This window comes from Crinia signifera, chromosome 4, assembly GCF_055691185.1.
Source record: "Crinia signifera chromosome 4, ASM5569118v1, whole genome shotgun sequence".
NCBI classification, from domain to species: Eukaryota; Metazoa; Chordata; class Amphibia; order Anura; family Myobatrachidae; genus Crinia; species Crinia signifera.
In genome coordinates this window covers 281695069-281719453 of record NC_139220.1, presented here as the reverse complement: position 1 = coordinate 281719453, position 24385 = coordinate 281695069, and the positions used below count along the sequence as shown (strand labels likewise).

Here is a 24385-nt window from a genome sequence, read left to right as displayed (position 1 = left end):
TCTCTACAAAACTTTAGGGAGAGGGTTGGCTTGAAGAAGCTTTAATTGCAAAACACGTGTCCTAACTAATGTTTATAGTGCTACATGGTGGGCTGTGAATAGTGGGTGTAGGAAATGTGTTCCTCGTAAAATGATTTGCATTAATAGAGTAAGTACTAAGTACCCGCACTGATAAATCTCTGTTGAATACATGACTGTTTGTGGAGTATTGGCTGCTAAAACAATGGAGCAATATTATATGATACCACAAGGTGTCAGTATTGCACTAATGTTGTACAAGAGCTCCCCTTGAAGCCCAGCAATAGTATCCATCCTCCGCAACATCATTACCTTTGACATTTCTGGGCAAGTCGCCAAGTATACACTGAATAATAGCAACAGTGTATTGAATCTAGTGGTGTCTATTTCACAAATATACAGGGAAAATCTAAAATTCTCTACACCGAATAAGCCAATACAGGCCAATTGCCCGTATATTTGTGAAAATTTCCACATATACCCCCACCCAGATCTTAGTGGAAACATCTCAGGAGTATGATAGGTGTCATAAATACTACTGGGACACCCCAATATACTCTCACAGCATATACATTGCTTTATAAAGCACATTATGAAGGGGGATTATTCCTGAACCACATATCGGCAAAACCGCAAGTCACATATGACCATAAGAGTATTCACAGATGAGTGACTACTAAGGGTCCTGCAAGGATATACACATACTCGCCTGGGTATGATGTGTATCAAACTAAGCCAATAACAGGCCAATTATAGATACACACACCACAAAGGGAAATATAAACAAATATTATCCTTTCCTACTGTATATCCTGGATGCATTAATCCCAGGTCAATAATCAGCACCTCACAGCACCATCTACCTATATTTTAAAATTTATTGAACACTTAATTTCTACTCTTTCTTCACTATAATATGTACATATATGTCGTATGTCTTACATTTTAACCTCTACTATTTCACAACTATAGTGGGTGTACCCTGAATCAATAAAGATTAATAGGATTCCCTACTCAGGATATTAATGTGGACAATGTTACCATCAATTTAGTAAAAGATCTCTATTCTCTTGGAGTGCATCCGCCACAACTACTTTCTTCTCTTTTGTGTTTACAAAACTTAAAACAGGCTCTTAAAACCCATTTCTTAACCAAACCAAGAAATCTCTCATCCTAATGTTCTGCTACAGTCTGTTTGCCATTCCCTTTTAGAATGTAAGCTTTCATGAGCAGGGGATTCTCCCCCTCACGTGCTTTCCCTACCTTAGTCGATTTTCTACTCAATACTCCCTACAACGGGGGGGGACCTCAGGCCTGGGGGACGTATGCGTCCCTCGTAGCCGTTCTGAGTGGCCCGCACACCCGCCCTGTGGCTTTGCCGGGAGTCAAGTACAGGGGAATTCTCGCAAGAGGTCGGTAGTTCTCGCAAGACTCCTCTTAATCAACAGCAGCCGGAGACTGTCAGTCCTAGTCAGTCGCAGCCGCTGGAGCGTGGGATGGCTGCAGCAGGGCAATTTGTAAGATACATTTTTTACATATGTCCCCCGAAGGATTTTTTTTTCCCCATACAAACAGCTCTTGGGACAAAAAAGGTTCCCCACCCCTGCCCTATAACATCACCCACTGTAGCCCTTGATTTCTGCCACCCTGAAGATTTCAGTGTCCCTGATGTAGCAATAGTTATATACCATGTACTTGTCCTGCATTCTTTGTTTTCATTTGCAGATGTACTTTGATAGGTGCTGCCAAACCCTTGTGGCACCGTATTAATTAAAGATAATGGTATTTGTGTAGTTTCAAGGCGCCAGCATGGCGCTGTGCTACTTCCGGTTCTACGCTCGGCACAAAATATCTAAAATAAAGTAACTTAACTCCATGCCAACATGGATAGTTCATACCCCCACTATCCATGTTGGCATGAAGTTGATTTTAGATAGTGTGGCGAGCACATAAGTACCAAGATAATGAAAATAATAATAACAATAAACAACTAAGTTTTAGAAGAACAGTTAACGACTTGTAAATCCTCAACTTGTTGCATAAATGCTTTGTTTTCTATAAGTACTTGTTTTATTGGTGGGGATCTACTGTTATTTTGTGCAGTGTAATTGTTTTATGAATGTGCAATCCAAAACATATCTGCAGATTGATGCAAATCACAGGACAGGAAATTCCTCTGCGTTTCCGTACGGCGCGCGCCAAACCTCTGGAAGGAAAGAACGAGCAGGACACAGTGTGAAAGCACAACATTTTATTAGTGGATCCTGTGATAAGAAATCAGAACACAGTGTTTACAGGGAAAGACACAAGACTTATCTCTTTGCTATTTAAGACATCGGAGAGAGCACAATTGCATTCTAGACACATTTATTAGCATTAGCACAACATCTCCTGCACTCAGAAACACAACCACAAATCCCACAATGGGTTAAAAACTGGTTGATATGGAACATCCACCCTGAACGGTCAGTACCGAGATGCCCTCTATACACTATATACCCACATAAACCTGAAGCTTCTGGCGTTTCCACCCAGGACGTCTTTGATGTAACTGATTAGTCTTAGGCTGAGGTCTACCTAAACAGTTTTAGTTTTGAATCATCGGCTAGTAATCAGATGGTGAGATGACTGGTGTAGAGTATCCAAACTAATCTTACAGTAGAATCCCTATGTTAGTTTGTAAAAAGTCAGAGAGCAGAAAGAGAAATTTACCTGCACTCATGTTTGCTACCGGGATCGCCACCAACGGTTGGTGATCTGAACTCACCTCGTTACCTAGTAGACATCATCAGTTTCTTCTTCTAAGTACAGGTGTATTTTCTCATAGAGATGTATATCACTAATCCCATAACCTGAATTTATATTCCTCTTCTGGCAAGACTGAGATGTTTCTACATAGTGACCTTTACTTCAGCACGAGAGAACACTGGGGGGGCATCAAAACTGGGAACAGATTTATAAAGGTGGTAAATGGGCACTAGAAAAGATGGATCTTGAGGGGCTCTCTAACTCAATCCAATAAAGTCCAGGAGAAATATGTGTGTATATTGATATATTAACGCTGCAATCCCACAGATTATATTTTTTTAAACAGCAAGTTTTGTACCATTGTAACAAGAAGCAACATGAAACTTAAAGTCATTTATCCAGGATGTCATCCTTTAAGACCTCAGTCCTCCCATTGCAAAAAGCGCTCTCTGGGGGAAGACTGGCATGGCTGCCATTGCAAGAGTGTCTCTCAGCTGGAAGCATTTGGTTTCGGATCTACAAGCTCATTCGTGAGGAGAAGGGTCAGAGCTAGTCAGTCAGGAAGGTCCTCATTAGTCATGTGATGTCAGACCAGGAAGTGATGCCAAGAAGTGGAATGCCATAAAGGGGTCCCAAAGACTTTTTGACTGGTAACTGCCATATTTAACGTGACTGTGGTTGTCATGGCAACTGCATGACACTTTAAAAAAAAAACTGTAAATGAATAATAGCAGCTTCATTAAAAATAAAAACACTATAAAAATAACTACCAGGTGACGTTACCAGAGTGATGATATTAAAGAAAAAAAAAAAAAAAACATCACTTTTACATGGGATTGCAGCATTAATACATATACTCATCTACACACATGCAAACATACAAAGTGATACCTGTAATGAACACACTACAAATATCCTATACATGTATGTATATTTATGATGTAGGTACGATGTCATACTGCTTGTCTCCTAGACCATTGGTTTCTGCTCCTAGAAAAGTCACTGCCCTCAAGATTAAAAAAAAAAAATGTCAGGACACGGTAAATCTTTCAGCATAATTCACCTTGGAAAAGGAACAAAATCTTGGGGCAGGAGAGTTAGTTTGGGTTTAGCCTAGGCTGGTGATGTTTGCACGACCACCGGGAGGCGCCACAATGCGCTGAGTAGTGCGTCGAGGTACATTGTCATCCACCTGTGCTCCTGAAAGAATAAAACAGCATATGGGAAACCGTGTACATTACCAGGGAAGGAAAGAAAGAACAATTGTGTTGCAAACTAGAAAACATTTTAGAATGGAAAAAAATGATGCCTGGGGAGGGGGTTGTCAATTCACAGCAGGTAATAGGAGTCTGAAATGGCAAAAAGGTTTTATTTGCCACTTTTAAAACCAACATGTTTTGCCCATGTGCATGATGGATCCTGCGGATCACATCACTATAATGGTAATGTCTCTGCCTGATTGATAGGCAGAGGTGCTCGTGGGGAGGGAAGGTGATGGAAGATGGAGATGTGCTGCCACTGTTTCCTGTGCTTGGTGAGGCCAAGAACGGTCTCACATTTCCTTGGCCTCGCAATGCCCCCTGCGACTGCAAGTATGAGTAAGGTCAGACTTACTCAGACAGCAGTCGCAGGAGGACATCCCAAGCGATGGTCACGATGTTACTCTAGAGCAGGCATGTCCAACGTTGGCGTTATATGTATAAGTTTTAAATAAATGTTTTAAAAATGTTTCAATTCTGTTTTGTTTGCATATATGGAATGAATGCCATCTAATTCTGGGCGGCGCTGTTGACACTGTTGTGTTAGAGATTGGTGTTTAAAGTTCTGACTAGTATGGAACTTAAAGCCTTATTTTGGTTGGTCCGGACGGATGCGTATTTGCAGACTGGAACCGAGTGTTCTTAGCCCTGCCTTCCGTACGGATCGCTCACACCGTCCGAATGCGGTAAGACGCCGCCCGACCGGACCGCGAGTGGATTTTTCATGTTAACACCTCCTCCCGAATGGTCAGGCAGCACCAAGTGCTCCAGACCACTCGGGCATTTCTCTGTGCAAAAGCAGGGATATGGGCGTGCAGCTGGCATCCGGCTATGTCATATGTCCGCCCCACACACGTGCGTCATGGCCGCATTACCATACGCACGCCCAGCTTTTCATGGGAACGCCCATGAAACGCGGGGCGTACGCATATGGCAATGAGCCCAAACAGCCCTTCACGCCCCTCTCCACCCCTGTTCGGAGTGTACAGAATTCACGCCGTATTCGGAAGTGCGCGGCATTCACACATGTGCAGATACGCCTCTGTACATGCGCAAACACCAACCATCGGCCGTCCGTACGCATTCGGAGCCATCCGAACAAACCAGAATAAGGCCCTTAGTGCTGATAGCGACCGATGTTGGAAGAATCCTATAAATATAAGCACAACCTTAGAGATTTATATATATGCACTGTGTGGGGTCCTGAGGACCAAGTTTGAGAACCTGTGCTGTAAGTAACACAGAAGCAGAATCAGATGGATTTTAACAGCTAGTCTAATAAGTAAAGGTTAGAGCCCAACTGCCTTATGATAAACTGCATTAAGACAGTGATGCTCCTAAAAACACTAAAAAACAACCACCGGGAGACGTGACCAGAGTGGTGATGCTAAAGAAGAAATCTCCTGTAACATTTGAATCGGCGACCATTCCCAGCAGTCAGTGGATGACGACTCACCTGACAGGCTGAATCCAGATTGGTGCAGGTTCCGTATGGGCTGCCCCGGCTGTTTGGCAGGTGATGTCTTGGCAGAGGATGCAGGGGTGACTGCTTTTGGAGTCACAGAGACTTCGCAGACAGGTCCATCGTACAGTCCACGGGGGACCCCTCGCAACTCAGCAAGCTAGAGAGATAAGTAAAGTTCTTACGGACACAAACCTTATTATTTTTCAGGGTTTCCTAAAGTCAAATCTAGAACCTTGCGTGGCGGTTACATGGAATGTGGGCTTTCCTGAAAAGGACGTATCTCTTGTGATCACAAAAACTTCCTCCCCAACATTTTTGCCAACCTAAATCCTGTAAAAAGGAAATCAGATCTTCTCATGTGCAGGAGCCAGACTGTTATGTCGGCAGCCTAGGGCCACCAACATCACGTCCTGGGTGTGTCCTAGAATGTCTAGCGGTTCCCATTATGGAGGCGGAGCTCTAAAAACACTACTGCAAAATATGCTTGTAGGTATCTGAGCACTTTATCATTGATCTCTACAGCGCACACACACCATCCCACCTGGGTGCAACGTCTTGCTCAAAGGTGATAAATCAGTCACCTGAGTTACCTATGACATGTTCCTCTGTGCTCTGCATATATGAGAAGGGGAGAGAGACCGAGTCATTTGGTGGATCTAAGACACCTGGGGTGCATGGCGATAATGTCCAATGTGGATCTTTGGTCCAAGGGTGGGGCTGGAAGACTTCTATAGTGGAGATCAACAGCTACAGTGATAATGGCAATAATGGTGGTCTCATAATGTTGGAGGCATCAATAGCTGACTATATTTATCTACTTAACCCTATTCCTACCACCTCAATTATTCAGCCTTGTTCAGATTTGAGCCCAGCTCCTTACAGTTTAAACCTCGTCCCCTGATTTATCTCCATGCTATCATTGAATGTTAGATGTATAATGACATATACATGATCTCACTACTCGGCTGCTTCCGATGGTTAAACACTGTAAATCTCACCCTGCTTCGCGCCTTGATCCTTTTGTACACGTAATCTGGGAACGGCTTCCTGGGAATGTATCGTCCAGATCCCTCGATGACGTGGAGAGTGCCATCTTCAAATACAATCTTTCCCTGGCTTATCACCACTAGGGGGCTCCCACGGCACTCCATACCTTCAAAAATATTATACTCCACAGACTGAAATGAAAGAGACCAATTTAAAAAACAACGGTGAGTAAGAGCTGATGAAGAACTGCTGCTAGTACTTTCCTCTGTTCTTCACACAAATACCAGAGCTTACACTGTTGTGCGTCTTGGCTGAGATTGTCTTTACACCGTCCGGGTCCCATATAACCAGATCAGCATCAGATCCTACTGCGATGCGTCCCTTTCGAGGATACAAGTTGAATATTTTGGCAGCGTTGGTGCTGGTTACAGCGACAAATTGGTTTTCATCCATTTTCCCAGTCACCTAGACATACAAAGAGGCAACGGAGATGACAGTTTAGCATTGAAACACCAGCCATTAACACTCTAAGACTAAAAAGGAAGATAAAAAAGTAATATCGTGCCCTAAAACTGATGCACTGTATAACACTTAGCGATACCAACCCCACAAATCAAATATACCAAAAAAACAAAGAAATGTGTACACTTGTGCACTATTCCTCAAATTGGTGGAAGATGAACTCTTCTCAACGATGTTAACCATCCATGAACCACATACACATGAAGAAAGGGATATATCATATTAGTGGCAGTGGTGTAGACAGTTCATCCTAGATTACCAATTTTTACAAAGCCTGGCCTTTCTCACCAGCCCTATGTTCACATAAAGGTTTCTTTGTAACCAATAATCTTTGTATATGTATAGATAATCAAAGAAACCTTTATGTGCACATAGGGCTGGTGAGAAAGGTCAGTCCATGTAAAAATTGGTAATCTAGGATGAACGGTCTACACCATTGCCACTAATCGGATATATCCCCTTCTTCATGTGTATGTGATTCGTGAATGGTTCAAATTGTTGAGAAGCATTCATCTTCCACTTATTCAAGGTACAGCGCAGAGGTGTACACATTTCTTTGTTTTTGGGATACTCTGAGACTGGCTAGTTATTTCTTACGGTGTGCAGACCAGCCTGACGTCAGAGACACGTGACTAACATGACGATGACACTGTAACATGTGAAGTATTAGTGACTATGTAGTGTGAGTAGTAGAGCTGTCAGTAGCTGTATACATGTTCTGCTAAACATGGAGTTGTCTCCCTTCTAGAACTCCAGTCTTCCCTCAGTTTTACACAAATGAACAAGATTGTGAGGTGCAAATAACTATTCAACTCTGGATTGTTGTGACCACTAGACAAAGGGGGAGATGTAGCAATCTTGGACAGAGATAAAGTGAAGAAGATGTGCAAAGCAATAGCCTCCAACTGTCATTTATCTAGAACAGTTTTTGAAAGGACACAAGCTCCACTGTATCTCTCACCAAAGCTTGCTACATCTCTCCTAAAATAAGGACCCCATCTCAATGGAATACTAGAGGGGTGGTAGAGATGGTATTCTCACTTTGGAGAGATGCGTTAAACCTTCAAGAGAGATACTGTCAAGTTCCCAATAGCAAAACAATGGGCAGATGTATTAAGCTTGGTGAAGACATAAAGTGGAGATAAAGTGGAAGATGATAACGCACCGGCCAATCATCTATGTATACCTTCCACTTTATCTCTTCACCAGGCTTAATACTTCTGCCCCAATCAGCTTTAAACTAAACTATAGACTGTATCTGGAACAATGAATAAAAAAAGAGCTGATTGGTTGCTTTGCATAAATTCTCCCCTTCGCCGACATGATCCTGTATCCTCTAGAACTCCCCCCCCTTGACTCACGCATTCTTCATACGGTCACCAGATAGGAAACCTTGACACACAGACAAATTAATGGGCATTTCCTACTGCAATTACTCTCAGGGCCTAATTCAGTACCGCTCGCTAACCAGCGGTCATTTGAGGAGGGACAGGAGAGTGTTACAAGGGGAGAAATGATAATGTTGGTAATGCTCGGGAAAGGGCTCAGGCACAAAAACTGCCTCATCCCATCATTTACTACATGAATTAAAATGTAGATATATAGGAAACATAAATAATACTATACATTGCATAATTCCTTTAACATTTTCTAATATATTACGCTGTAAAATTCACTCTTTAGGTTGAGCTCAGAATACTTAAATTAAATAGTTTTCTATATGTAATTATTATACAGTAATCCCAGTGGGGGAAGCGGTCATCTATTAGAATGAACTTAGGTCTACAGTCATTAGGTCGGCCCCACTAGGTCGACTGGCAGGAAGGTCGACCTGACTTAAGGTCGACATGGGCCAAGGTCGACATGACTTAAGGTCGAATTTGCATAAAGGTCGACATGAGGAAGGTCGACTGGTCATAAGGTCGACATGGGTTTTTCACTGTTTTTTGAGCCGACATGTGCCGACAGGCGGTATTTCATGCCCTACCATCCACTAGGGCGTGGTGGGAGAATAAAATAGTGTGCCAAGCGCAGCGAGGCACCGTGCCCGAAGCATTGCAAGTGAAGCGAGCAATGCGAGGGTCCGATTCTCATTGCCAACTGTGTCCATGTCGACTGTGTCGACATTCGGATAAAAAACAGTGAAAAACCCATGTCGACCTTATGACCAGTCGACCTTCCTCATGTCGACCTTTATGCAAATTCGACCTTAAGTCATGTCGACCTTGGTCCATGTCGACCTTAAGTCAGGTCGACCTTCCTGCCAGTCGACCTAGTGGGGTCGACCTAATGACTGTAGACCTAAGTTCATTCTGACAGATGTACCGATTCCCCCTGTGGATGCCCCCTCGCTGTCTCTCACTGTAATTCTTGTTGTCCTCTCATAATTGGATGCTCTGGAACCCAACGCACTAAACTCTCCAAGGTCAACTGTCTGTACCCACCACAGCTCGGTCCCACACGATGCTCATTCTCTCCTCCGCTCCATTGGTCCCTTCTGGAATTAGTGCGAAATTGTCTTTTCCGACAGCTTTCTGAGCTGTGTTAAAAGTGCAGTGTGCACTCCCGCAAACCTGCAAGTCACCACTGGGAAACGGGGGAAGAAACATTAACCTTCAAACCCCAAACTATCCCCGTTATTGACATAAAATAAGCTGCTCTGCGTATAGATGCACCCGGCCCACATCTAGGACATTACAGAATCTCCATTCTTCATGAGTAGACAGCACACACAAGGTCCTGACTGTCCATACACACCAGGGAGTTACGGTAAAATCCTGGTTAGCGGAGGCTTCGAGCACAGAGGACTCACCAGGAGAGCAGAGAGTTGAGGAAATCGGGAGTACTGGGGTCGGGGTTCAGTGGGGGAGATGTGACGAATGCTGCGGCCTTAGCCCAGTTCTTGCTCCAGTAGTGGGAGCCATCAGTGCCTAAACTTGCAGTGATTGGCTCCCCATACACAACCGCACCTGTGAGGATAGAGAGCCATTTGTACTGTCAGTATATACGGAAAGGAAGAGCAGTAACTAGATTCGGTGGTGCACATATTTACCTGATCCTCAGAATAAGAGATCAATGTCTCACATAGAAATTAATATATGCTCAGAACATACTTCAAGTCAAACTCCACAACACACCTTTCTTCCTGGACTGTGCGATGACTTCTGCAGAGCTTTTGCTCATCACCTTGGTGACATATAGTGGACAGTTGGTCTGGTTGGCGATGGTGATGGAGCGGTTGACAGCCTCTGCCTCCACCTACATAGAGGTTACAATAGTCAGATATACTTGAACTTGCCACCTGGGCTTGCACATTATGGGGGTTATTTTGGTTCACTCTTTCTGACAAATTCCTTCTGAGATGGACAAAACCATGTGCGCTGCAGGTGGGGCAGATGTTACTTGTGCAGAGAGAATAAGAATTGGGTGGGGTTTTACTTCAAAGTGAGATCTATATTGCAGTGTAAAAATAAAGCAGCCAGTATTTACCCTGCACAGAAACAAAATAACTCACCCAAATCTAATTCTCTCTGCACATTTTACATCTGCCCCCCTGCAGTGCACATGGTTTTGTCCATCTGAGAAGGATTTTGTCAGAAAGAGTGAACTAGAATAAGGCCCTATATCCTATCACTACGTTGAGCAGTAGGGAAGAGACTACTCCTTCCAAATCTAACGTTGCCTCTTCTCATTTGCTACTATTCTCACATTGGGCCTTATTCTAGTTCACTCTGACAAAATCCTTCTTAGATGGACAAAACCATGTGCACTGCAGGGGGGCAGATGTAAAATGTGCAGTGAGAATTAGATTTGCAGTGCACATGGTTTTGTCCATCTAAGAAGGATTTTGTCAGAAAGAGTGAACTAGAATAACCCCCATTATGCCATATCCGCTGTCACATAGTGGTGTCCACATTGCCACAAACAGGAGTGGACACCTTCTATATCTCTCATCTCCTGCTGCTGTGATCACTCCAGTGATCTGGTTTACTACAGACTGTTATAGCAAAGCCAAACTTAAAACGACGGACACCAGGATGAGCAGGACTAAATACAATAAAAGCACCTGGTACCTTAAGGAAAAAGAAGAATGAATCACTGTCCAAGACATGACAGTTAATTATAAGAGCCGCAGGCAATGAGTCACGAGCAGGCAATCACAGTCCTGTGTTAGTGTCCCCGCTAGGCTGTTTTAGCAGGGCACTGCGCCCAGCCTGATTTTTAAGGGTGCCCTGCTAAAACAGCCTGCTGCCTGTCCCCGCCAGAAGCACGGGGAAGCCCAGCAGTGACTTCAGCGGGGCCAGGCCCGCCCCTTTTGGAGATGTCAGCGGGTCTGGCCAGCCTCCTTTCGTGATGTTGCCGGCTGGGCCCACCCCCTTTCATGATGTCGCAGCCTGGGCCCGCACCTTTCGTGACATCAGCGGCCCAGACCCACCCCTTTCATGACGCAAGTGGCCCGGGCCTGCCCACAACGGTAACGTCGGGCCCGGTCCGCCTTCTTTATGCTGCCCCCATGCAGCACCGCCCTGCCCAGTTCCTAGAAGGAACACTGCTGTGTCAGATATGGTAGTGCTCAGACAGCTGTAGGAGGTCTGCAAGGGACGTTCGGGGATGTGTGGCACCAAGCAGAAATAGGATATATGTTTGTAAAGTGGAAAGGTGTTAAAGATAATCTGTCTCACCTCTTCTGGCCGGCTTAAGACGTGTCCCTCTGGGCCAGTGATTCCTTGTTCTAAGATCCTTAGTTGTTCCTGGAATAACAATGGAATGACATGAAACCCACACACAGACATCACTGTATGGTACACTAGTCACAGATTGCCTGGTCTTACACAGTACAATAAGTGGACACTGGGTTTTTATTTGTCAGGAAAAGGGATCCGACAAAAAAAGAAAGAAAAACGCTTTTTGGGCGCACTCTTTTATAATGATTATATTAGATAATTAATACATAACTTTTATTTTAGACTTACTTTAAAATAGGGTGGCACGGGGGATTAATTGGAAATATAGAAGGTATTAAAATGTAGTGTGATCCTTGTACTGGTGTAGTTCAAGGAAAATTCGCAGATTGGTCACACCTTTAGTATGTCATTTAAGCACTGTTTTTATCAGAGGTACAGTTACCAATGATAGTAGGCAGTGAAATGATTAGGTTCTCATCTCATATGTAATAATTAATGCTTAATAGCATATGATAGTATACCTAAATGATAGTATGAGGAGAGAAAGAGTTACACAGCCTCAAAACAATTCTATTTATAATAAACACTCACTCCGGCAGTCATTGTTGCAGGTATTTTATTTGATATTTGATACGGCGGCCCTTACCCCTAATCTCGATGTTGCCACACCGGGGCTTCCCCGGGAGTCTCCCACCTGGGTACTGACCTGGCCCTCCACTGCTTGGCTTCCAAGTTCGGAGAGGGTTTGGGCAGACCAGTGGGGTATGGTGGCAGATCTTTAGGGTTCAGTATCCAATCAAATGTAGCCTGTAGGGCTGCAAGAGGGGATCACTTCACCATGCGCAACAAGTGATTCTTGGCAAGATAGATGTTTATATATGGGTAATTATCGGTTTGGGGGATTGAAGATCCCTAGGTAGTCAGGCTATCAGCCACTATGGATTTTCTCCTAAATAAATTAATTAGGTGGAGAAGGTGGGGCAAAAAAAGTGGGAAGAGAAAATTGTTTTTTGGGCACAGAAATAGATGGTCACAAACGTTAGTTGTCTGCTAGTAGCAAAATTTTTGAAATTCCTTGCAGTCAATTTTTTGGATATACGATTTTATGCAGTAATTGCTCCACTTAGGGATTTATTCTTTGCCACACACCATGCGATTTAAGAAACGATAATTGCACTGATTTGGGTGAAATTCCTACACTATACAGTAACAGGTTAAAACGTCAGATTGCCAAAAATGATCAGATACTTAGTTGCAGAGTTGTAAATAAAGCCTAGATATTTTGTTGCATTTGAGTAACAAATGGGGCATGCACACAATGCTTGATCAATGAGTGAGACGTAAACCCTGTTGCTATAGGCAGTGGGGGAGCGTCTCTCCAATCTGTTACCTGCCACACACCATGCGATTTGAGAAAAAATATATTGCACTGTTTTAAGATGAAATTGATACACAATACAATAGTAGGTTAAAGAGTCAGATTGCCCAAAGTGATAAACCACCTAGTTGCACTGTTGTAGCTAAAGCCTGGATATCTTGTTGCATTTATGTAGCAGATAGGGCATGTACGCAGTGACTTGGTCAACGAGTGAGACGTGTACCCCGTTGCCGTTGGCAGTGGGGGAGCGTCTCTCTAACCTGTTGCCGCTGCCTGGGTTAGCGGCTGGTGTGGAGGGAGTTCCGTGATGATGTTGGAGCGCAGAGATGTGACCCGCTGACCGCTGGGTGACGGAGCCGGGGATGGACGATGGTTTTGAGGCTGTGTAACTCTTTCTCTCCTCATACTATCATTTAGGTATACTATCATATGCTATTAAGCATTAATTATTACATATGAGATGAGAACCTAATCATTTCACTGCCTACTATCATTGGTAACTGTACCTCTGATAAAAACAGTGCTTAAATGACATACTAAAGGTGTGACCAATCTGCGAATTTTCCTTGAACTACACCAGTACAAGGATCACACTACATTTTAATACCTTCTATATTTCCAATTAATCCCCCGTGCCACCCTATTTTAAAGTAAGTCTAAAATAAAAGTTATGTATTAATTATCTAATATAATCATTATAAAAGAGTGCGCCCAAAAAGCGTTTTTCTTTCTTTTTTTGTCGGATCCCTTTTCCTGACAAATAAAAACCCAGTGTCCAATCATTGATATCTAAACGCTGGGCGCACCACCAACCCCTCTAACTACCAGAATCTATCAATAAGTGTAGTTTCTCAAGTTGGTTCTTCAAGTATACACAAATTTTGAGTCTGTGCGGATCTCCAACCCCATCTCTGTTCACAGTACAATAAGTACAATACTCAGACATCAATAAACCCATAGATGCATGTACAAAATCCATTGTGAAAGAAGTTGTGTAGTTTGGTCAACATCAATTATTTATTTTATAACTGTTTGCAATTTACTATTTATTAGAAAATAATTCACATTGGTGTTGTTTTGGACCTCCTCAGTATGATTAGAATGGACTGCAATGCTCTATTTTAGCCAGCAGATGTCATAGTGAACCTGCTGCTTATAGAAAAACCAACGCTTTCAGGGCTAAATGTATGAAGCAGTGATAAGGGAGGGGAAGTGAGCCAGAGGAGAAGTGGTCCATGGCAACCAATCAGCACTGAAGTAACATCTATGATTTGCATAATATAAAATTATACAGAGCAGCTGATTGGTTGCCATGGGCCACTTCTCCTCTGGCTCACTTCTCCTGCCATATCACTGCTTCATACATCTACCCCTCAGTGAGATCACATATATCTGCTGTCCACAGACAGAGGCATGTGAGAGGACATAAACTCAGACCGAACAGTCTATTAAATGACAGAAAGCGAACAATTGTTATAGTTATCTTCTCCAGCACACCATAATAGAACAGCAGTTGAGACATGGGGGTATAGTCAATGCAGTTTTGGCGAGCTATGACAGTGCCTATTGCTCGCCGTCACAGCCCGCCCCCAATATTCAACTGACCCCCTGCACTTGCCGTTTCCACCTAGCTATTTCTAAAACACGAAGTGGAAACGGCAACTGCGGCCATCAAAATGGGGAGGCTTGCGGCTATATGCAGCCATTAACCTCGCCATTCGGGGGAATCCTTACCGTCCTCCAGCGGCGAGGATTCCCCCGGAACATAGAATAGGGAGTACAGCCTTAGATGGGGTTAAACAGCGAGGATAGCTTGTTTTTGGCGATCCTCGCGGAAAACAAGCCATCCGTGCCATAAAAACCCCCTCGCCGGCCACATTGAATACACCCCTTGGATCCTACATGATAATAGTTCTGCAGAGAACTCGGTTACAAACATTTGCAAACATATAGTAAGTTGCCAGGCATGGTAAGATATCTTTGCTCTGGTGGCCCAACACCACATGATAATAACACCTGTTTATTATCTAGTCTAGAATAACTCCTTTTTTTACATGCACATATGATGGACCAATAAATTAATGTGAGCCATTTTCTTTACTATTTTTCACCCACTGGCCCATACCAATCCACTGTCATTGTCTCCACCACTTCCTTGACCATGTCTTCACCCACCAGTGTGATCCGTCTCACTACTCCACCCTCATTCATCTACTTTCCACACCCAGACACAGTCACCAGACCCAAGCTCAGGTCTCTTGACCCAGCAATCCTATCCTACCTCAAAACTCTCCTTTCTCATCTAACCAGCATGGTCTGCCCCAACCATGCAGTCAACTTCTAGAATTCCACCTTCACCTCTATTCACTCTATTCTATTGACCCCAACTCCTTGGTCCCCTCCACTGTTCTAAACCCTAACCCTGGCTCTCAAAACTAACCAGGTTCCTGCAAAAATTCTCACACACACACTGGTCAACTCACGGCTCAACTATTACAACATTGTTCTCACTAGCCTTCCATACTCCAGTCCCACTCTCCTCTGATGTGTTCTCAACTCAGCAGCTAGACTTACCTTCCTCTCCTGCTGCACCAGATCTGTCATTCCCATTTAACAAAATATGCACTGGCTCTCATTCTCCTACAGAACCTTCTTTAACCCCTGTAGTGGGTTCTCCTGGGGCAGGACAAACCTACATGGGCAGATTTGTCTTGCGCCAGAAAAACCCACCACTGAAGCTGCAGTCACTACCCTCTGAAAGTAGTGCTGCAGCTAGTAGTAGCAGCAGTGGCTCCAAGCGGCCACTCAGGAAAGTTCGGTGCCACTGGGGGGGTGCCCCGCGGCAGCGAGTGCGCTTGGGTGTTCGGGCGCTCGTGTATTCAGGTGCCCAAACACACAAACATCCGAGTACTACAGGGCGGCCCAGAACTTCCAGGGCAGTGCTCGGCAGCGGCGGAGTTCAGTAATTGGTGGTGGCAGGGAGCGCCCGGCAGTGGAGTGTGGTCACTGTGGTGTACAGTATGTGAGTGCGCGCCAGTGCTGAAGGCACCACTGGCGTGTACCTACTGAATCGTGGTATGCCTGAAAATTTTCTGGTACAGCCCGCTGTGGCATCGCAGCTGAACCCTGAAAATTTCCGGGCATACCACTGAATCGGTTAAGCTCCTTTCTCTCACATACTGTACTGTACAAGGCAATCTGTAACTCCGCTGCTCCAACTTCATCTTCCAACATACTCCCTCTCTCCCGCTCCATTTAGCCAATGACTGTCGCTTCTCGTCTACCCTGGTCACTGCATCCCATGCGTGTGTCCAAGATTTTTCTTGTGCTGCCCTGCTTTACTGGAACAAGCTCTCTTAAATGGGCACTAACCCCTCCTATTCATCAAAGCATATCATTTTGCAGGATAATCTAGTATTAAGGCCACTCTCCCTACCACCTTGCCTAACTTAAGCCATTTTTCCACCTTCCACATGTTCGCACCACATATCACCTGTCTCTCCCTCCTCCTCCAAGATGCATCGACATAAATCGAGCCTCCTTGTGCGTTAAACAACACTTTTCCAGTAAACTACTGTATTGTAGCCTTTCGTATGCAGATACACCTACAGTCACACATGGAATACAGGCATGCTATATATCATTTTAATCAACAGAAGCTGCTTGTGCGCCATACTCAACACCTTTTGACGAATAAGCAATTTATACTGGATCCTGGAGAGTATAAACAGCCAGGCAGCCAGTGTAGGGGTTTGCAGAGGGGTGGAGTGTAATGCTGAGCAGAGAGGGAAAGATAGTCTAGCCACAGTATTTGGGGCAGATAGGGGAATGCAGAATAAGAGGTTGCAATAGTCAAGGTGGGAGATGAGTAGATAACGATATTATTGCATTTTAAATAGTAAAAAGGTGAATTCTAGCATTTTAAAAGTTGAAATAAAGGAATGACATCTGTTTTGGGAATGTTTAATGTATTTATTTTTAAGCTTTATATAGCATTAGGATCCCTGTGGAAATAGATGGGAGAATGCTGGTCATGCTACCACAATAAAAATATATTGTCAAAACCCTTGGACCAGAAGTATTAATGGCAGGATATCAATCACATACGCCTTCACCCACAGTAAGTGTTTATATACTTTGAAATTCACTAACACTAAATGCCTCAGGCCGTCCTCGTAACACACTCATATATATTTATCTCTCTATCCACGGCTGTACCATTCTCCCAAGGGCCAATTGTTGGGCTCAGTCATTATTTATGAGACTGTAACCAATCACGTCGCTAGAAACCAATCACGTGACGTTCCCCAGTGTGCTTCAGGCTCTCACCAGGAGACACAAACCACATAGTTACATGCACAAAGTCAGCATCAGTCTCATCACTGAGATGTACATCACTCCCTGATATAAAGTCATTAACCAAGAAATGTCTTACCTCAGCTATGACATCGCCATTCTCTGCATGCACTTGTGCAATGGCTCCAATGTCCCGAATGACACTAAACACCTCATAGATCTGAGAATGAGAAGATAGGCTTGTTGTTACAGTCTATACAGAGATCTCAATGTGTTTTTACCTACAGAGTTTACAAATAGTGCAGCATAATGGGGTATTAATCACTGTTCTCCTGTCAGTATATATGGGGAAATGACAATGTATAAAATGTTCTAGTATAAATACAGTGCTCCAATGTTACTAACAATCTATAACATGATCAGCTGCAATACAGTAAGATAATACATAGTGTTCATTCTAGCACCCGCCATCTTTGAAAACACATGCAGTTCCTCTTCCCTGCCTGGGGTGTCGCTGTCTGCTGTAGTGCTTCTAGCAAAGTGTGGTCTGTGTATCAGCACTGATATGCAAACCAGACCTGTGATAGAAACACCACAGCAGACAGCGACACCCCAGGCAGGGAAGAGGAACTGCATGGGTTTTCAAAGATGGCGGGTGCTAGAATGAACACTAATACAGTTTATATAGATAAAACAATTATGCAGGCGCTATGGGTGGCCCTCGTACAGTAGAGTAAGAGGCAGCCTATTTATTTGGGACAGACCTGATCACCAAAAACAGGCTGGCTTACCGGCATACGGACATAGGGCCGAATTCAGTATGGATGGCTAATTAGTCAATTTGCAAATCAGGCAATTATTGAACGACTACGCATGTGCGAGGGAAATAGCGACTGAAAATGTCAACAGATCACAAAGTAGCCACGGGTTTTACTGACAGGAAGCCGGTGTATGGGGGTGCAAATGAGCAGTTTTCTGGGATAGGTTGGGAAAACGCAGCCCTGCCCAGGAGGTTTTAGTGTGGGTCTGTGGCATCAGCGCTAACCACTTCCTGTCTGTCTCAGTCACAGACTAGTGGAAGCCTCTGACCTACTCAGGATTTGTAAGGACGGCAGGTACTCTTTAACGGTCTTCGATGTCCCAGGAACTATGAATCGATTAGTGTATGGATTGTGTTGATCCATTCACAATTTTGCTCAAGGGATTTTGGCTGTCTGGGCTATGCTTTCTGCCCGCAGGCCACTGTGAATTCTCTCAATAGCAATCCATGCTGAATAAGCCCCATGGTCTTTGTGGCTTACACACATGACCTAAGAATATTTCCTGATTTCTCTTTTAGGAAGGCTGTCAAACAAAAAGACTTAAACAATGAAAGGGTCACAAAAATCAGGTGGCTGAGTCCATACATCAGGCATGTCCAAACTATGGCCCTCCAGCTGTTGTGAAACTACAAGTCCCATCATGCCTTGTCACAGTTTTGCTATTAGGGAATGCTAAAACTATTGCAAGGCATGCTGGGACGTGTAATTTCACAACAGATGGAGGGCCACAGTTTGGACACGCCTGCCATACATAGAATGAACTGCATCGCTTGTGATTCCATACACCAATTATTGCAATAACTATTATTACAGTGCTTTTATTTACCTATTAATGAGTATATATGGCATCTAACTCCCGCCACATTATTTCCCCATCAGCACTGACATGGGAAGCGATTAGCAAATACACGTCAAAACGGTAGCGCTGCTGATATCCGCCACATACATCTGTAAATAGCACATGTTATGTCATTTACACCAGTATTCCACAGTGAATCTTACCTCATGTCTTGCAGATTTACTGTGTCAGTAATTATCTGTGTGCGGCCAGCAGTGGCTGGTATGCAGAGTGTGTCATAGGAATCCTGAATATGTGTTTACCATGTGTGGTGTCCGCTAGTCTTGGCAGAAGTTAGCTCATTCTCATTACACACCCAGACACAGAGCAGCGATAACAGATTGTGTACACTGGAGCTCAGAGGATTTTCTCCTCCAGTGAATGCAGCGTTGTGGCAGTAGGCTAGCCGGGCCTGTGATTCCCCTGGTGCGGACACTTGACAAATACAATTGGGACAATATACTGTCAGGGCAGTTACCTGTGAGTCTGTGAGCTGATACTCATCCTTGTAAGCCATGTACACCAGAAAGGAATTAACACCTGGAAAAAGAGGGTAGAGGGAATTCAGCGCGCACTTACTACATGGTGGTACAAGTCATACAGGAAATTTACTGGCAACATATATAAAGCAGCGATAATGTTACAATCTCATAGAAAGAAGTGCCCTTACTTGTATCTACCATTATGTAATCAGAAAGGACTTGTTCAGGCCCAAATGCTTTCAGAATGTTCACAAAAAGTGGGATTACAATGTTAATAATGCTAATTTGATACAGAACGGGTTCCAGGTGAATGCCTGACAGGGAGGAGCCCGACGGTCAGTATTCCAACGTCGGAATCCCGACTGCCGGTGCGCTGGTGTCCCTTGTGGGGGACCATGATCCCCATAGAGGGAGAAAGGCTTCTTTGCGCTCGCCCCACTGTTTGAGCACCGGCAGTCGGGATAGTGACTGTTGGGATCCCCCCGTCAGACCGCCATACCACACCCGAATCCACCAAGCCGCATTACAAGTTGTCCACTGACCTGTAGGTCTCTGTTGCACTGTAAAGAGTGGAAGGGGCTACCCTGATTGATTATGGGGGGGGGGCATCACATTAATGCAATATCTTAAATATAGGAAGTGTTATGTAAAATAGATTTGGATTATTATTATTAATAATAATTATAATTTAATTGTTTTGAGAGCTAATGTTTCTTTCTTGTATAGATCTGTGAATACGTTGTATTGTTTTCTCCAGGAGTAGACCAGCTGCATATACGTCTGTTCTCTCAGATTTATCCACTGTTCAAGCTGTACAAATTGTATATTTTTTCGTACACATCTCACAACTGCACTTGCAGCTACCCATCCCAAATTATATTAGTGTTCATTCTAGCACCCGCTATCTTTGAAAACCCATGCAGTTACTGTTCCCTGTCTGGGGTGTCGCTGTCTGCTGTGGTGTTTGTAGCACAGGTCTGCTAGAAGTAGCTATCTGCTGTCTTGCTAGAAGCACTAAAGCAGATAGCGACACCCCAGGCAGGGAAGAGGAACTGCATGGGTTTTCAAAGATAGCGGGTGCTAGAATGAACACTATGGCCCTTATTCTGGTTGGTGCGGCCGGAGCCGCACACGGTGCTCCGGCCGCACAAACCAATCCCCGCCCACGAGACGGATCGCCACGGCCGTCCGTACACGGACGGCTGGCGATCCGCATAAAAATGGTGGGGCGTACGCCTCCACCATGGTGGGAGCTGCCCCCTGCATTCGATGGTCGTCGACCATCGAAGGCAGGGCCGCACGCCACAGCAGCTCCCGCAAGCTGAGACCACACGGACAATCGTCCGTGTGATAGCTTGTATGGGGGCTGAGAGCTGACATCCGGCGACGTCAGCTTTCCGCCCCCATCACTGGCGTCATAGCCTCATTACCATGCATACGCCCCGCGTTTGCATGGGAACGCCCATGAAACGCGGGGCGTATACATAGGGAAATGAGGGTATGAAGCCCCTCACGCCCCTATACGCCCCCTTTGCGGCGGACGAAATACGTCTGCGGCGAATGGGGCTGCACATGCGCAGATTGACCTCTGCGCATGTGCAGACTAAAAACATCGGCGGTACGGCCGCACGCGGGCCGTACCGCACGATGCAGAATAAGGGCCTATATATGAACACCTAAGACACTCCAGTGACACTTTTACAAAAGAGGGCGTTTCTGTCCAAATAGTTCCTACACACACACACACACACAAATATGTAACTTGGCATCTGCGCAGGCGCTGTAATCTAGAATGTACAGTATGCGTCCCGGTCACACTCAGAGTCAGACCCATAGGGAGGTGTTACCAGTATATCACACAAGTGCCTTACCCTGCATAGTACAGCAGCATATCTACATGGGTATGGGTCGACATGCATTGGCTCGATCACTGAAGGACGACATGGCTTAGATTGACACATGAAGTAGGTCGATAGGGTGGGAAGGTTGAAACAAGCCCTACGTCGACAAAGGCTAGGTCAACAGTCAAAGGTTGACACAGGTGTTTCTTTCCTTTCCTCGCTATGCCCGGCACACTATTCCATTCTCCCACCATGCCCTAGTGGATGGTAGGGCATGAAATACCGCCTGTCGGCACATGTTGGCTCAAAAAAAAAACATGAAAAACTCATGTCAACCTTTTGACTGTGGATCTTCCCATTGTCGACCTTCCAACACGGTCAACCTATTTCATGTGTCGATCTAAGCCATCTCAACCTTCAGTGGTTGACTCTGCATGTCGACCTTATACAGTATGTGATCGACCTAATGACCATATACCATCTACACATAGGGCCTGATTCGCTGCTCCACACTACAGTACTACACCATTGCAATATAAAGATACTTCTTGTCCCAACTGCACAGGATCATTTTTTCTTTGGCCAGGGCAGAATTACGTAGTGGTTCACCTTTAGATCCTAACAACCCAGCATGCCCTGCAACCTGTTGCAGGGCATGCTGGGATGTGTAGTTCAACACTGTATAGTATTTGTGTTTTAGGCAAACTGACAAAACCAGAACTCTTGCAGAGCATGTACAACAACACTGCTGCCTGCTTATATTATAGAGACAAAACTCACCGTGATCTTTCACCAGCGCCTCCATTTCCTCCTGTACGCCCTTGTGCCACTCCGTGATATCCACGTGCAAGGAGTAGTCACAACAGGATTTGCCATCCGCCCACTCGTGCCATTGGTCAAATGCAGAAAGCAAGCTGGTCCCTGGCTCCGGTATAACATGATCAACTAGTGTCAAGAAAAAGATAAAGTAAGGACCGGATTGGGTACTGGGAACACAATACTGCACACACTAACTTAGGAGGAGTGCAGGCTGGTAACTCTGCCTTAAAAGGACATCACATTGCCCAACTAGCCATTGTGATAACAACTACTGTATTAGAATAGTACAAGGAAAAGGTGCATTTATTGTGCCCATCTACAACATAGGCATTGAGTGTCACCTATAGCAATACACAGTTTCCAAGCCCATAGCAGCATCCTATCTTCCATAGAACTCTCATCTTAGTAAATAAACCCCACTGGATGTTACCATAGAAGGTTAGTATAGAGTCATTGAGGTTTTGAACATGGGTTTAATATTAATTAACTCCTAGAGGTAAGAGGAGAATATGCTCCTTTTATGTGTCAGAAATCAGTATATTTTCATGCTAATTGGCAGATACTGCCTACATGGGCTGCCACTATCCCATACACTAGGGATGCGGAACCTTTGGCCCTCCAGCTGTTTTTGAACTACACATCCCAGCATGCCATGCAACAGTTTTAAGCATGACCAAACAGCAAACTGTAGCAGGGCATGCTGGGATGTGTAGTTCAACACCAGCTGGAGGGCCCAAGGCTCCCCATCCCTGCCATACACAAATGGTGTTAGAGATACAACAGTTTTAGCATGACCAAATAGCAAACTGTAGCAGGGCATGCTGGGATGTGTAGTTCAACACCAGCTGGAGGGCCGAAGGTTCCCCGTCCCTGCCATACACAAATGGCAGGGCTCAGAGATACACCATTTGCAGCCTGTCCTGGGTCTGCAGCAGAGCATACATCAATGATACGTCTTCACATTTGCCCAGTAACGCCCATTCCAGTTATTCATAGAACACATGTGCATTCACTATATTGGTGCACAGAGTTTGTGCAACACCATATAATTAGTCGGAGATGTGCACCAACACTGGGTTTGGTGTAAAGTGTATGTGTTTTTATTGCTAATAAATCTAAAATGGTTTTATGATTAGATGAAACAGAGATTCACAAACTCCGGTACTGCGGCTCATGATTTAAGAATACCCATGCTTGAGCAAAGGTGCTTATTTAATACCTCAGTCAATTTGATTTAACCATCTGGAATCAAGCATAGATATCCTTAAAACCTGGACTGTAATGTCAGGGCTTGGGAGACTGATATGACCACAAAGTGTTATTGTTCTACCGTAGTCGAGTCGGAAACTGCCGTTTGTCGGAAAACTTCAGTTTCTGACTTTTTTTAGTCGAGTTCATGATTCGGCCTATTCAGTTTTTATTTTTTATTTTTTTCCGACAGGTCGGAATAGCCACCAAACTGCGTGCTTTTGTCGTAAACGGGGCAAAATTTGACAGGTTTTCTCCTGTTTCTGACAATCTCGATCCGACTTTAAAAAAATTTGGATTGAGGAGATGAGGTAGGGAGAACGGCACCAAGGCCCTTATTCTGATCGGTGCGCCCAGATCCGAATATGCGGCCAGCACCGTGCGTCCTAAACCCCGCCTTCCATACGGATCGCCAACTCCGTCCGTACGCGGTAAGAAGCTGTCCGAACGGACCGCACGTGTATTTCTCATGAATACACCTCCTCCATCTCAGGGAACCTCCCCCATCATTCGATGGTCGCAGAACATCGAATGCAGGGCCGAGTGGTCTGCCAGCTCCCGCAACCTCAGACCACACGGGCATTTCTCCGTGCAAAAGCAGGGATCTGGGCGGGCAGCTGACATCCGGCAATGTTATATGTCCGCCCCTTACACGTGCGTCACGGCCGCATTACCATACGTACGCCCAGCGTTTTCATGGGAACGCCCATGAAACGCGGGGTGTAAACATATGGTAATGAGCCCAAACAGCCCTTCACACCCCTCTCCACCCCCTGTTCGTAGTGTACACGTTTCATGCGGAATGTGGCCGTGCGTCCGGCTCGCACATGCGCAGAGACGCCTCTGCACATGCACAGACACAAAACATCGGTGGCACGAGCGCACGCGGATATTACCGCACCAACCAGAATAAGGGCCCAAGTGAGCAGCATCAGCAGCCAAATTCAACAGTCGGATTTGGACGGACAATTGAATAGG

At 44.8% G+C, this 24385-nt stretch overlaps 1 protein-coding gene across 2 annotated transcripts in view; it reads right to left on the bottom strand.

Annotated features, from left to right (window-relative positions):
- Positions 1-2254: 2254 nt before the first annotated feature.
- The window catches only part of DPYSL2 (dihydropyrimidinase like 2), an 86426-nt gene continuing 64295 nt past the window's right edge, over positions 2255-24385 (bottom strand). For both annotated transcript variants that reach the window (XM_083184787.1, XM_083184788.1), the window contains exons 4-14: positions 22121-22285; positions 19496-19557; positions 17498-17578; positions 11682-11750; positions 10137-10257; positions 9812-9968; positions 9444-9585; positions 6772-6942; positions 6489-6668; positions 5482-5647; positions 2255-3966 (exon numbers count right to left, since the gene is read on the bottom strand). In XM_083184787.1, the coding sequence (XP_083040913.1) occupies positions 3875-3966; positions 5482-5647; positions 6489-6668; positions 6772-6942; positions 9444-9585; positions 9812-9968; positions 10137-10257; positions 11682-11750; positions 17498-17578; positions 19496-19557; positions 22121-22285 (1406 nt within the window). In that variant the 3' untranslated portion in view covers positions 2255-3874. The remainder of the gene's footprint in view (positions 3967-5481; positions 5648-6488; positions 6669-6771; positions 6943-9443; positions 9586-9811; positions 9969-10136; positions 10258-11681; positions 11751-17497; positions 17579-19495; positions 19558-22120; positions 22286-24385) is intronic.